Source organism: Rhinoderma darwinii, chromosome 1 (genome assembly GCF_050947455.1).
Source record: "Rhinoderma darwinii isolate aRhiDar2 chromosome 1, aRhiDar2.hap1, whole genome shotgun sequence".
Classification (NCBI taxonomy): Eukaryota; Metazoa; Chordata; class Amphibia; order Anura; family Rhinodermatidae; genus Rhinoderma; species Rhinoderma darwinii.
Window position 1 is genome coordinate 601,184,631 of NC_134687.1, and position 15,927 is coordinate 601,200,557.

Consider the following 15,927-nt stretch of genomic DNA (forward strand, 5'->3'; position numbering starts at 1 on the left):
ATAGTATTATACACTGTACTCCTGAATATAATAGTACTATACACTGTGCCCCTGAATATAATAGCACTATACACTGTGCTCCTGAATGTGTGTGTGTGTGTGTGTGTGTGTGTGTATGTGTGTGTGTGTATATGTGTGTATAGGATACAGCATATCTATAGCACTACGACCCTACAAACTATGGAAAGGACTAGATACAGTGGCTCAGCACAGTATCACACATGATAGGATTAGATACAGTAGCTCAATAGACAGTATCACACATGATAGGATTAGATATAGGGACCAGCTCGCTGACATTGCGGTTCCAGCGCTGGACCCAGAAAAGGTCAGTATAAGAATTGTTTTGCTTTTTTATGTGTTACTAATTATTTTTGTGTGTTTGTGTTATTTTACAGTTTCGGTTGTTGGACTACGTCGGATTCGAGGACTACTTCAATGACAGCGTTTTTTTTATTCTCAATAAAATGGTTAATGAGGGTTGTGTTTGTTTTTTTATTTCAATAAAATATTTTTTCTATGTCCTTGTATTTTTTTAAACTTTACTACTACCGAATTATTAATAGCTGCTGGCTGATTGACAACATCCATTACTAAGGCGAGGCTTAATGTTAGCAGGCAGAGAGGCTAACACTAACCCCCATTACCCCGGTACCCACCACCACCAGTGGTACTGGGAAGAGCCGGGTACGAACCAGTACCCGACCATCTGTAGTGATGGTCGGGTAACGGGTCAGCCCCAGGCTGGTAATATCAGCCTGGGAAAGGCCAAAAACAGTGACTCTTCCCCCCCTGGTAATGCTAGGCTGCTGCTGTTGTGTCTGGCGGGGTCCCCCCCATTTTTCATAACCAGCCAGCAGCAGCAGGTTGACATTACCAGCGGGGAAGGGCCACAGTTTCTGGCCTTTCCCAGCCTAATAATACCAGCCTGCGGCCGTCCCATTGCCCGACCATCACTACAGATAGTCAGGTACTGGATCGTACCCGGCTTTTCCCAGCACCCCTGGTGGCGGGGGGTACCGGGGTAATAATGGGTGTTAGTGATAGCCTCTGTACCGGCTAACATTAAGCCTCGCCTTAGTAATGGACGCTGTCAATCAGCCGGCGTCCATTACTAAGGCGGTAGTAATAAAGTTTAAAAAACAAACAAAGACATAGAAAAATTTTTTATTGAAATAAAAACCACCCAGACAACTCTCATTAACCATTTTATTGATAATAAAAACGCTGTCATCGAAGTAGTCCTGGAATCCGACGTAGTCCAATGACCGAACCTGTAAAAAAACACAAAAACGATTAGTAACACGTGTGGTAGGCTTATATACAGGGCCCATCAGACATGATCACACATGGGCCATGTATCTAAGCCTACCATGTGCTTATGTAAGATGCTTAGATACAGGGCCCAGCAGACAGGATCACACATGGGCCTTGTATCTAAGCCTACCATGTGATTGGCTTAGATACAGGTCCCAGCAGACAGCATCACACAATCTGTCATCCTGTCTCATGGGCCCTCTAAGCCTGCAACATCGTAGGCTTAAAGGGATTGTCCAGTCCCTAAACATTGATGGCCTATCCTCAGGATAGGCCATCAATAGCTGATGGCTTGGGGTCCGTCTCCCGGGACCCCCAATCACCTGTTTTGAAGGGGACTCAGCACTCATACGAGAGCTGCTTCCCCGTCATTTCACTTACTCCCTCACACTGTGAATCGCCCACACGAATTCAGTGTGAGCAAGTGTAGCGCCCATGGCCGCGGGCCGTCGGGTTCACTCACCTCCCGACGCCCGCAGCCATGGAATTGTGAGCGCTGGCCTCCGTCTCCCTCCTAGGAGATGCCAGTGCTCACTTCTGCTCCGTCCGTCCGGGTCCCGTAGGGTGCGCGCGCACGCTCGCGCACGCTCTTAAAGGGCCAGCGCGCGCACATGAAAACAATTATCATTAACCCACGCGATTCCCTGCCCTATAAGAATGCCCCAGCCCTTCTGATCCTTGCCTGAGCGTTGTTAGTCTTTCCCTGTCTGTCTCGCAAATGGTCCCTTAAGTGTCTCCCGTTCCAGCTGTTACCCGTGCCCTGTTACCGTTCCTGTATTCCGCATTGTTCCTGTGCCTACCCGTGTTCAAGTGTCATCTGCCACGTCAAGTGCCGTCTGCCACGTCAAGTGCCATCTGCCACGTCAAGTGTCGTCTGCCACGTCAAGTGCCGTCTGTCACGTCAAGTGTCGTCTGCCACGTCAAGTGCCTTCTGCCACGTCAAGTGCCATCTGCCACGTCAAGTGCCATCTGCCACGTCAAGTGCCATCTGCCAAGTCAAGTGCCATCTGCCACGTCAAGTGCTATCTGCTCATCGGATACTGCCCGCCACGTCTGGCGCCACTTTCCGCACCTGCCTCCATCCGTGCTGAAGCCACAGTCACCGCCCGGACTATTTCAGGTACCTTAAGCATTACTGTCTATCTTACTTTCACATAGACTGCGACCTGGTCAGCTGCCTCCCCACTACGGCGGAGCGGCCTAGTGGCTCCACAAACCCAGTGACCTTGACAGTACGCTCAGGCCATGGAACCCGCTGGCCAGCCCAAGACCCCAGTACAGAAGATTCAGACAGAGATGCATGACCTACGCACTCGTCAGGATCAACTCCTTGAGGCGGTGAATTCTATTCTGGTCCGCCTGGATCTACTCACTGGTCCACCCCCGGTTCTTCCTCCAGAAGCTGTTGCCGTGCCACTGCCTGTTGCTCCCCCTGTTTGTTCCGGATCCTCAGTTCCTCTGCCTCTCCCTCCTCGCTATGACGGTGACCCCAGAGCATGCAGAGGATTTCTCAATCAATGCACGGTGCATTTTAGGCTACGGCCTCATCTCTTCCCCTCCGAGGAGGCTAAAGTAGCGTTCATCATCTCCCTCCTCGCTGGCAAGGCCCTCGCATGGGCAAACCCAATCTTGGAGCAACAAGGACCTGTATCCGCGGACCTTGCCTTGTTCCTGCAGTCCTTTCGTGCCGTGTTCGAGGAGCCGGGTCGAACATCCTCTGCCGCAGCCACTTTGTTGACCCTCAAGCAAGAAGGCTCCACAGTAGGGGAGTATGCGATCTCCTTCCGTACCCTAGCAGCCGAGCTGGCATAGAACAATGAGGCACTGGTGGCGACCTTCTGGCAGGGACTGTCCTCTCACATCAAGGACGAACTGACAGCCCGCGACCTTCCTTCTACCTTGGATGCCCTCATCCTGTTAGCCACCCGGGTTGATATGAGAATCCGGGAGCGCTCTCAAGAGGTTCGTCAGGAGAGCCGGGCCCACAGACCAGCACCCCCTTCCCAGAGACCACAATTGTTCACTCCTAGTGCGCTACCTGAGGAACCCATGCAGGTAGACAGAGTCCGGTTATCTGAACAGGAGAAGCAGCGCAGACGCTCCTCTGGACTTTGCATGTATTGCGGCCTCAAGGGTCATTTCGTGCGTCAATGCCCACAGAAACCGGGAAACTCCAGTACCTAGGGTTGGTTGGAGAGGCAACTCTAGGTGGAACGTCTCCAAACGTTAAAACCTCTTCCAAATTATTGATACCTGTGGCCATCGTCACCGGACAGGCATCACATCCTTCCTCCGCCTATCTTGACTCTGGAGCGGCTGCTAATTTTATCCACCAAGATCTAGTGGATCGGTTTCAACTACCCACAGTCCGTCTGGAGAGACCCCTGGCAGTTGCCTCGGTGAATGGTCTACCGCTGCCTGATCCAATGATGCTCATCACTGAGCCGGTGACATTACGGGTCGGAGCTCTTCACTCAGAACAGATTTCCTTCCTGGTACTACCCAAGGCTATCAATCCTATCCTGCTGGGTCTGCCATGGCTCCGTCTACACGCCCCGACACTCGACTGGAGTTCTGGAGAAGTTCTTCAATGGGGTTCTAGATGCCATAGCCATTGCCTGTCACAAGTCTGTCCTGTTGTGCCCCATCTGCCTCAGTCACTCTCCGATCTACCTTCTCAGTATGCCAGTTTTGCGTATGTCTTCTGCAAACGAGAGGCTGAGACGTTGCCTCCACATCGGAGTTATGACTGTCCCATTGAACTGGTTCCCAATGCTTCTCTTCCCCGTGGATGAGTATATCCTGTCTCCTTGCCAGAGACGTTATCAATGTCAGCCTATATCAAGGAGAACTTGGAGAGGGGTTTTATTCGAAAATCTTCCTCCCCGGCCGGGGCAGGATTCTTCTTCGTTAAAAAGAAAGACGGATCTCTCCGACCCTGCATTGACTACCGTGGTCTCAATCAGATCACGGTCAAAAACAAATACCCGTTGCCACTCATTTCCGAGCTGTTTGATCGCATACGAGGAGCCCAAAAATTTTCCAAGCTAGATCTGCGGGGGGCCTATAATCTAGTCCGGATTCGCCGGGGTGACGAATGGAAGACGGCATTTAACACCCGCGATGGGCACTACAAATACCGAGTGATGCCCTTCGGACTGTGTAACGCTCCCGCAGTATTTCAGGAGTTCGTTAATGACATCTTCCGAGATCTCCTCTATACGTGTGTTGTAGTTTATCTCGATGATATTCTAATCTTCTCCCCAGATCTGATGACCCATCGGAGGCACGTTCGTCAAGTTCTTCTGCGACTAAGAGAGAATCGCTTGTATGCCAAGTTAGAGAAATGCACATTTGAAAAGAGGTCTCTGCCCTTCCTGGGCTATGCATCTCGGATCAAGGCCTTAAGATGGACCCTGAGAAGTTAAAGTCTGTCCTGGAATGGCCACGTCCTCAAGGCCTAAGGGCCATACAGCGGTTCCTGGGTTTCGCCAATTTCTACCGGCAGTTTATTCCGAACTTTTCTTCTCTGACGGCCCCCATCTCTACCCTTACCAAGAAGGGTGTGAACACCAAGGTGTGGACTCCCGAGGCAGAGTCCGCATTCATTAGCCTCAAGAAAGCCTTCACTTCAGCTTCGATCCTCCATCACCCTGACATATCTCGGCAGTTCTCACTGGAAGTGGACGCTTCCTCTGTTGGTGCAGGCGCACTTCTGTTCCAGAGGAGCTCCAAAGGAAAGGCAGTAGTGTGTGGCTACTACTCAAGACTGTTTTCCTCTGCTGAGCGCAATTATTCCATTGGAGATCGGGAGCTACTGGCTATTAAATTGGCCCTGGAGGAGTGGAGACATCTTCTGGACGGCGCTGCTCACCCCATCCTGATCTTCACCGACCACAAGAATCTCACTTACCTTCAGTCCGCTCAAAGACTGAATCCTCGTCAAGCCAGGTGGTCACTGTTCTTCACCCGTTTCCAATTTCTGCTCCACTACCGTCCGCGAAACTGAAGACACGGTGGAGTCCCTTCAGACGATCATAGACCCATCCTGCGTTGTCACCGCCAATCCTCTGCAGCTTAGAAATATCCCTCCAGGGAGAACTTTTGTTCGGTTGGCTGACAGAAAAAGGATTCTCCGCTGGGGACACAGTTCTAAACTGGCTGGGCACGCTGGTGTCCGTAAAACCCAAGACCTGGTCGCTTGTCACTTCTGGTGGCCCACGCTACCTAAAGATGTTCTGGACTTTGTCTCTGCTTGCACGGTGTGTGCCTCTAACAAGGTGGCTCACAGCAAGCCTGCCGGCCTGCTTCAACCCCTGCCTGTACCCAGTGCCCCCTGGCAGCACATCGCTATGGACTTCGTCACGGACCTTCCTGTCTCAGCAGGATGCAACACCATCTGGGTGGTGGTGGACCGGTTCTCTAAGATGGCACATTTTATCCCGCTAACCGGCCTACCCTCTGCTCCTCGACTGGCAAGCTTCTTCATTCAGCACATCTTCCGCTTGCATGGCTTGCCTCTTCACATTGTGTCCGACCGGGGGGTTCAGTTTTGACACAACCTCAGTTTCAATAGGGAGAAGGAGAGAAGCCGGTGCTAGCATAACAGCAGATCGGGCACGTTTAATTATGAAATACATTGATTCTCCCATTCTTAAACATCTGCTGTCAGAAGTCTCCATATACAAGAGATTGTTAGCTGGTCCCGCCAAATTACTTAAAAGGCTTTACGTACTTGTGTAACAATTGTAATTTTTTTTTTTTTTGCTACAATGCATCTAAAAAAAAAACATAGGCAACTTTATTTTCTCCTACTACAGCTTCCCATACAGACCTATGTGTCTCCATGGTTACAGACTACAAACAAACCCTGTATAGTCTGATCCTGCAATCTAATTCCATTCCATCTGCCTCTTCTTTTTCTTTCTTTAGGTACCAAGAAGATGTCAGATGAAGCGAAGTAACACGCGACTGCAAGATCAGACTACACAGGTTTTGTTTGTAGTCTGTAACCATGGGGACACATTGGTCTGCATAGGAGCTGTGTACACAAAAAGGTACGATATTTGTAATCAAGACTATTTGCAAAGTTCCTTTTACATTGGAGCAAAAAAAAAAAAAAGGGATACAAAAGTGGGCATACCTTTAAATAGAGATATTAATAAAGTTAATCTATAGATCATACTGTATATCCTGATGAATGTTATTGCATTATAAATTATATTATTATATTTTTGCAGCTGTGTTAGTATATTTGTAACGCGTATTAAAGAATTTCGCATTGTTTTAAGCATTCTGTCAGGTCTATGATTTTCTACTCTTCCAAGTTGAAAATTGCTATGGATAAATAATGTGGTGTTGTTTCTTAAAGAGCTAGGAACAATGTACACTTGTTAGGGTTTGTTCACACATGCAGTTTTTGCTGTGTTTATGCAGCATTTTTTTTTGGAACATTTTGTACTGTATTATAATTAATTTTTTATTTTTTTTAAACATTACAGGAAATACGATGACAAAAATCTCCAGCAGAAATCTCATGTGTGAACATTTCACTAAAACCAATGATAAAATTGGCAGCTTATAAGCTTTGGAGAGCTGGGCACGTTTTTTGGGAGCGCTGTGGGGTTACATTTTGTGGAAGCACTCTGCCTGCTGGGGTGTCACTATGGCTAGTACTGTAAGAGGTGTGGCTAAAAACAAAAGAAACAGATCTGTGGGTGGGACTAAAAGGGCCACTGTCACGGTCGTCAACAACATATGTAAGCCTAGAGCCTGCCCCATCCCTACCATTGCAGTAACTGTGACAAAGACACAGGTTGATGAGTTCAAGCCAACAATACTTAATTATGCAAATCTTTGTAATTACGTAGTTTTACATTTTTGGACAAACATTCCTGGCAGAACTGTATATTTTCCAGATATTCTTAACTTACAGAATGTGCATAAGAAAGCTAATTCTTAACCCCTTCCTGCTGCAGCCATTTATTGTTTATTGAATTAAATTTTTCTCTCCTCCTTTCAAGAGCCATAACTTTTTTATTTTTCCTTCGACATAGCCGTATGAGGGCTTTTTAAATGGAATGAGTTGTAGCTTTTAACGGCACCATTTAATGTGCCATATAATGCATTGAAAAAACTTTTAAAACGTATTTTGTGGGATGGTATTGAAAAAAAATAAATTGCAATTTCTCCATTGTTTTTGTTGTTTTGTTTTTAAGTTGTTCACTGTGCGATAAAAATTACTTTAACCCCTTAACGACCAAGGACGAAAATGAACGTCATGGTCGGCTGCTAGTTCCCGCACCATGACGTTCATTTTCCCGCTACCGATGCTTGTCACGGCAATCGGAGGTCAGATAATGACCTCCGGGTTGCCATGCATGGAAGCCTCGGAGGAACAGCCTCCGGCCGTTCCTCCTCTGCTTCCTGTCAGTGTGACAGTCACGTCACAATGACAGTTAGAGTACATCACACTACGTGTGTAGTGTAATGTACTCTAGCAGCGATCAAAGCTGCAAGACTAAGTGTCCCCTAGTGGGACAAGTTAAAAAAGTAAAAAAAAGTAATAAAAATGTTTTAAAAAAAGTGTAAAAATAAAAGTTATAAGTTCTATAAACACAAAATGCTTTTTTCTCTATAATAAGACTTTTATTATAGAAAAAAAATGAACACGTTAAAAAAGTACACATATCTGGTATCACCGCGTTCGTAACGAACCCAACTATAAAACTATAATGTTATTTTTCCCGCACGATGAACACCCCAAAAAAAATCAATAAAAAACTACGACAGAATCGCAATTTTTTGGGTCACCACCGCTCCCTAAATAAAGAATAAAAAGTGATCAAAAAGTCGCATGTACCCGAAAATAGTACCAATAAAAACTTCTATCCGTCCCGCAAAAAACAAGCCCTTACACAGCTTTTTTGACTAAAAAATTAAAAAATTATGGCTCTCAGAATATGGTGACACAGAATTTTTTTTTTTTATAAATAAGTCATTTTATTGCGCAAACGCTAAAAAAAAGGACCAAACCTATATACATCTGGTATCGACGTAATCGTACCAACCCGCAGAATAAAGTAAAAATGTCATTTATAGCGTACGGTGAGAGCCGCAAAAAAAACCCCTAAAAAACGGTGTCAGAATTCCTGTTTTTTGCTCAGGATTGCAAAAAAATTGAATAAAAAGTGATCAAAAAAAATCGCATGTACCCCAAAATGGTACCAATGAAAACTACAGATTGTCCCGCAACAAATAAGCCTTCACAGCACTCTATTGATGGAAAAATAAAAAAGTTATGGCTCTTGGAAAGCGGGGAGTGAAAATCTAAAATATGAAAGCAAAAAATGGATCAGTCCTGAAAGGGTTAATTCATTTCTAATGAAAAAACGTATGACAACATGTTGGGTATTTCCGTACTCGGGAGAAATTGCTTTATAAAAAAATGGTTGTTTTTTTCCTCCTTTATCCCTTGTGAAAATGAGAAAATGCAACATTTTAGTGGAAAAAATATTGATATTAATTTTCGCGCCCTAATTCTAATAAACTCTGCAAAAGACCCGTGGGGTCTAAATGCTCACTATACCCCTAGAAAAATTCCTTGAAGGTTTTTCCAAAATGGGGTCACTTTTGGTGGGTTTCCACTGTTTTGGTCCCTCTAGTGCATTGCAAATGCGACATGGCACCGAAAACCATTGCAGCAAAATCATAAATCCAAATGGCGCTTCTTCCCTTCTGAGCCCTGCTGTGGGTCCAAACAGCAGTTTATTACCACATATGGGGTATTGTCGTAATCGGGAGACATTGCTTTACATATGTTGGGGTGCATTTTCTTCGTTATTCCTTGTAAATAATAAAAATTTCTATGTTGTTTCAGAAAAAAAGTACATTTTAATTCTTACAGACTAATTTCAATATATTTAGCGAAAAACCTGTGTGGTCAAAATGCTAACTATACCCCTAGATAAATACCTTAAGGGGTCTAGTTTTCGAAATGGGGTCGTTTATGGGGAGTTTCTATCGTTCTGGCAGCTCAAAGCTTCTCCAAATGTACATTGGGGCCTAAAACATTTTCAAGCAAAATATGAGTCCTGAAAGCCTCCGGGTGTTCCCTTCCTTTGGGGCCCTGCCGTGTGTCCAAACAATGCATTACGGCCACAATGTGGGTATTTTTGAAAACAGGAGAAAGAGGGTGATAGATTTTGGGGTGTGTTTCTTCATTTTCATGGTCGCTTTACAAAGAAATCGGTCTTCAAACAAATACTTTTATGAAAAAAGTGAAATTATTATTTTTTTCACCTGATATGCATTAAATTTAGCAAAGAACTGTGGGGTCAAAATAATTACTATACCCCTAAATAAATACCTTATGGGGTCTAGTTTTCTAAATGGGGTCGTTTATGGGGAGTTTCTATCGTTCTGGCAGCTCAAAGCCTCTCCAAATGTACAGTGGGGCCTAAAACATTTTCAAGCAAAATATGAGTCCTGAAAGCCTCCGGGTGCTCCCTTCCTTTTGGGTCCTGCCGTGTGTCCAGGCAGCGCATTAGGGCCACAATGTTGGTATTTTTGAAAACAGGAGAAACAGGGTGATAGATTTTGTGGTGTGTTTCTTCATTCTCATGGTCGCTTTACAAAGAAATTGGTCTTCAAACTGATACTTTTATGAAAAAAAGTGAAATATTTTTTTTTTCACCTGCTATGTATTAAATTTAGCAAAAAACTGTGGGGTCAAAATACTTACTATACCCTTAGGTAAATACCTTAAGGGGTCTAGTTTTCTAAATGGGGTCATTTGTGGGGGTTTCCACCATTCTGACACCTATGAGCCTCTGAAAACCTGGCTTGGTGCAGGAAAACAAAATGTACTTCAAAATTTATAAAATTATTATTCAATTTGTAAGTCTTCTAAATTGCTGAAAATTTATTTTATTTTTTCAAAAGTGCTGCCAAAATGGAGTAAAGAGATAGAAATATATATTTAATTAAAAAAATTGTACAGTATGTGTGTACATATGTGACATATTGCAGTTAAAAATAGGGGAAAATGGTAATTTTTACAAAATTTCTTCCATTTTTCTATTTTTTAATTAATTTCCGCAAATCGTATCAGTCTACTTTTACCACTAAAATAAAGTACAACATGTGACGAAAAAACAATGTCAGAATTACTTGGATATTCAAAACTTTCACAGAGTTATTCTCTGATAAAGTCAGACATACCAGATTTGACAAATCTGGCTTGGTCATTAAGGTACAAACATGCCCGGTCATTAAGGGGTTAACTTTTTACTATGAATCGATATGATTATGCAATATCACATTTATATAGATTATGAGACTTGTAACATTTTAATTTATTTTGTCGATGGAGCTGTGTAAGGTCTTGATTTTTGTGGGGCAAGCTGTAGTTTTTATTAATATCATTTTGGGGTACATACGACTTTTCGATCATTTTTTATTCCATTTTATTTGGGAGGCAAGGTGACCAAACAGAAATTCTGGCTTTTTTGTTTTTGTTCACGGTATGGGTTCACCGTATGGGTTAAATAACATTATATTGTAATAGATTGGATCATCACAGATGTGGCATTACCAATTATGTTTCATTTTTATTGTTTGCATTAGTTTAGGAACATTATGGGGAAAAGTTTTTTTTTTACTTTTCATTATTTTTTTCTATATTCTTAAAAACTTGAACTAATCTTTAATTTAGTTTTATTTTATTTTATTAGAAGGGCCAACATAGAAGAACTGGGGGCCTTCATTAGGCACCTGGATAACATGACAACCCACCAGCACCCCACGATCGCATCGTGGTGGGACTAATAGTGTGACGGAGGTCGCACCCCTCTGTCTAACATTTTATATGCTGTGGTCGCTAATGACTAAGGCATTTAAGTGGCTAAACGGCTGGGAACGGAATTATCTCCGATCCCGGCCGTTAGAGCTGTAATAAATAAGATGTTGTGAAAGAGTTAATCAATGTTTCTGATAAATACACAGTTCGCTAATTCTAACTAGACAGATGACTAAAGGTACCACCCAAACAGGGCTGACATTACATTGGATGATGCCCTGCACAATGTATGGTCATACTGGGTACAAATAACTATATGATTCAGTGTTAAATTATAAACGCCATACAGTGTCATAGATAGGCCAATTAAAACTTTCATACAGTTGCCTAAATGACAATGCTATAGACTGCCTACAATGTAAAAATAATGTACTGTACAGTTACATAGTTACATAGTACGGTTGAAAAAAGACACATGTCCATCAAGTTCAACCAAGGGATGGGAAAGGGGAGGGAAACATTTCTACACATAGGAGCTAATATTTTTTTGTTCTAGGAAATTATCTAACCCTTTTTTAAAGCCATCTACTGTCCCTGCTGCGACCAGCTCCTGCGGTAGGCTATTCCATAGATTCACAGTTCTCACAGTAAAGAAGGTTGTCGCCTCTGCAGATTGAACCTTTTTTCTTCAGACGGAGGGAGTGCCCCCTTGTTTTTTGAGGGGGCTTTACATGGAACAGGATTTCACCATATTTTTTTGTATGTGCCATTAATATATTTATATAAGTTAATCATGTCCCCCCTTAGTCGTCTTTTTTCAAGGCTAAATAGGTTTAATTCTCTTAATCTTTCCTCATAACTTAAATTCTCCATGCCCTTTATTAGCTTCGTTGCTCTTCTTTGTATTTTTTCTAACTCCAGGGCATCCTTTCTATGAACTGAACCCCAGAACTGAACTGCATATTCTAGATGAGGCCTCACTAATGCTTTGTAAAGTGGTAATATTACATCCCTGTCCCGCGAGTCCAAGCCTCTTTTAATACACGACAATACCTTGCTGGCCCTTGAAGCAGCTGATTGACACTGCATGCTGTTATTTAGATTATGATTTACAAGTACACCCAGATCCTTCTCAACAAGTGACTCCCCCAGTGTAGCTCCCCCTAGGACATATGATGCATGCAGATTGTTGGTACCCAGGTGCATAACTTTACATTTATCTACATTAAACGTCATTTGCCAAGTGGACGCCCAAACACTTAGTTTGTTTAAATCCGCTTGCAATTCACGAACATCTTCCATAGTCTGAACATTACTACATGGCTTGGTTTCATCTGCAAAAATAGAGATAGTGCTATTAACCCCATCAGTGGCGGATTAAGTGTACCATGGGCCCTGGGCTGTTGACACAACTTGGGCCCCCTCCTTCCCCCCTCACAGACAATCCAACCCCCCCCCCAACCTGCTGACACTGTACCAGTCAGTGACACTGACCTGACGGATACAGGTTTTTGCACTAGATACGGCTGCTCTGTATTCAGGATATAAAGCAGCTGTATCTCAAAAAGTAAAAATTTTTTTTTTTTGTTGCAGGTCATGACTTTAATGTGGAACTACAGAATCCATACATACAAGTGAGAACTGAAAGCTACAAAATACAACACAGGACCAATACATTTACAAAACATTCAAAATTCTACAAAATGGCCTGTATTGGTCCAGGAACGGGGGGCTCTGTACAAACTGCAGCCTGGCTGGAGGGACGGGTGAGCGGCTCACCCCCCAAAATACAAACTAAACCCCAAGTCTCAGATAATAGTGTCACTTCTCTTTACAAGCGGCAACGTCTGGTGTCCAGCGCATCACTGCGAGCTCCGCACAAGTGCTCCTGTCCCTCCCCACAGTCAGTCCATCTGCTGCCAACCAATGCACCGGGATGGAAGTGGTTAACGCCCCCACCCCCAGCGAACAGACAAATCCAGACTCAAAGGCATCGTGTTTTCAGATCAGTATTTACAGGAATCAAGAAAAAAATATTCTATATTCACAACTTCCTTAGTTTGGCCAAAAAAGAAAAAAAAAAAGAAAAAAAAAAAGTTGCATTTCCCCCAAACGTCGGCGCTCGACTCTTGTGACCGGGAGGAGACGTCGGACTCTCAGCTCAACTGTTGGGGGGAAAATAATAAAACGAGGATCTTCACATTGCAGACGTGTGTGGTCCATGGAGGGCGCTGCGGGCACCTAGCTGGCACCGGTACCTTCCATCACCTGCTGAGCCTGCTTCTGCCCCATGCAGCACTGCGCCACCGACTGGAACAACTTCTCAATCTCTGGCGCACAGTTTACAAAGTCATGGTTCCAGAACTTGAACGCAGGGTTTTTAATCAGTTCTATTAAGGTGATGAGGAGCCCCCAGGGATGAGGTCTGTTCACAATCAATCGCTCCAGCAGGACCCGGGTGATCTGCTCCTGTATGGCCTCGGTGTTGGCCTCAGCGAAGAGGTACAGCATTGTGCAGCTGAAGTAGTGTGTGTGACTGTTGGGGTAGCGCAGCTGGTTGGCGATGGCGTTCAGGAAGAGGTAGCGACCTTCAGTATCCAGATCCACAGCCAAGTTCTGGAAGATGTCCATGTGGGCCGAGTGGGTGATGGTGCTCATGGAGGGCGTGCTGCCTTTGTTGTGATTGTGAGCGATGGCCTGAGTCCCGACATAAAGGACCAGCGCATTGATCAGCTGGATGCTGTAGCGGTTTCCAGGTTCATTAGAGACCTGCAGGTTGCTGCGGAGCTCGGACAGGAACGTGACCGGTGACCGCGTCTTCAGATACGAGTCCAAGTCTTTCTTGAACTGTGGGGGCATCACTACAGTGAAGTTAGTGAGAATTCTGGGGGCAATGTTAATCTCGCTCAGCATGTCAACCTTGAGGTTTGGAGTGAAGGGGTCTGGAAGCCTCATGTTCCGCGGGATGGCAGTAAAAATCATTTTTAATAAAAAGTATTTAGAAAGTTGCACCAGACACTGATACACTGTTTTATTAAAGAAAAAGTAATACATAATAATAATAATAATAATAATAATAATAATAATTTAAAAAAAATTAACACCTCTCTTTAAAGTGTAACTAAACTTTTAAAAAAATTTGGACATGTCATACTGATATGTCAGAATTTTTAATCGGATGGGGGTCCGAGCACTGAGAGCCTTACCGATCGCTAAAGTGAAGCGGCAGAAGCGCATGATTGAATGCTGCGCCACTGATCGGCATTCCTATACACCGCTTGCTCTACTTTCCGAGAAAAGCAGATCAGAAAGGAAGCGGCACAGCAGTCATATGAGCGCTTCTGCGACTTTGTTTTAGCGATCCATGGGGGTCTCAGTGCTCGGACCCCCACCGATCAAAACTTCTGACATTTTAGTATGACCTGTCAGAAGTTTTTTTAGAAGTTTAGTTTCACTTTAAAGGGGTTTTCCCATGAGGGAAATTTATGACATATCCTGTGGATCCTGTCAGATAGATGTGAGTGCCACCTCTGGGACCCGCACCTATCTCTAGAACCGGGTCCCCTAAACCCTGTTCTACCTCTTTCTGCTATTACTGCCTCCCGGCCACTTCCTGACCATGGACTTTCCGTAACTTTCATTCAGTTATTTGGGACTTACGGAAACAGCGTAGCTCAGCAAGCTACGCTGTTTCCGTAACTCCCGACCATGTAATCAGGATGGGGCCGGGAGGCAGCGAGAGCAGAAACAGGTAGTAAGGGGATTAGGGGGCCCCGTTCTAGAGAGAGGTGCGGATCCCAGAGGTGGGGCCTACATCTAGCTGACATTTATGCCAAATTATGTGGTCCTGTGGATATGTCATAAATTTCTCTCATGGGAAAACTGAGGGCTGTATGGGGGGATTATATTGCAAGGGGAGGTGAGGTTGTCTGACTGCTGGGGGCTCTATAGGGAGGTCTGAGTGTCTGATTCTGACATCTCTGTGGGGGGGTAGCCTCCCCCCATAGAGCCCCGTCGCTCAGACCCCCCTATACATCCCCCAGAAGTTAGTTGCTCAGACCCCCCAGCAGTCAGACAATTTGACTTACCCTTGTAATATATTCGTAACTAGTGAGGGCTTTATGGGAAGGGATTATACTAAATGGGGGGGGGGTCTAACCATCTAAGTGACTCCAGAGGACTCCATGCCATCCCATCCCCCATAGAGCCCTCAGTATTTCAGTATTTATTATGCAGCAGGGGGGGTTGAGCGTGTAACTGACTGCTGAGTGTCAACACGCTCAACCCCCCTGCTGTATAATAAATACTGAAATACTGAGGGCTCTATGGGGGATGGGATGGGGGATTATTCCCCCCTACATAGAGTCCTCTGGAGTCACTTAGATGGAAATCTCACCCCCCCCCTTGCTGTATAATCTATCCCCCTTTAGCCTCTGCCGATTGTTGCTTGTGGCAGGCTGGCAGGAGACGAACATGAAGACTTACCTTCTTCCTCGTCGCTCGACCACCGCCCTTCTCGTCCGTTCCTCACTGGCAGCGTCAAAGAGGGGCATGTTCTACCACGACTAGCAGACGCACGTCTGCTAGTCCTATCCAGCTATTGCTATCCATCCCCCTCCTCCTCATCAGCACTGCGCTGGTGGCTCCATTCTGTTGCAGTCCGCCCACCCACCCCTCCCTCCCTCTCTCCCTCCCTCCCTCCCTCCCTCTCAACGGCCATTAGCGGCGCTACCACGCCGTGAGTCTTTAAGTGATTTTTAAAATGATGTGCGGTTCGGGCTGCCATGGGCCCCCTCGGAGCCTTGGGCCCC

The 15,927-nt window shown here is 44.9% G+C and overlaps 1 protein-coding gene across 1 annotated transcript; it reads right to left on the reverse strand.

Annotated features, from left to right (window-relative positions):
• Window positions 1-13,195: 13,195 nt before the first annotated feature.
• Window positions 13,196-14,098, reverse strand: LOC142746923 (CCR4-NOT transcription complex subunit 1-like). The gene has a single exon (XM_075854949.1). It carries the CDS (start codon window positions 14,096-14,098, stop codon window positions 13,358-13,360), a length of 741 nt encoding a protein of 246 aa, XP_075711064.1. The 3' UTR covers window positions 13,196-13,357.
• Between the last annotated feature and the right edge of the window lie 1,829 nt (window positions 14,099-15,927).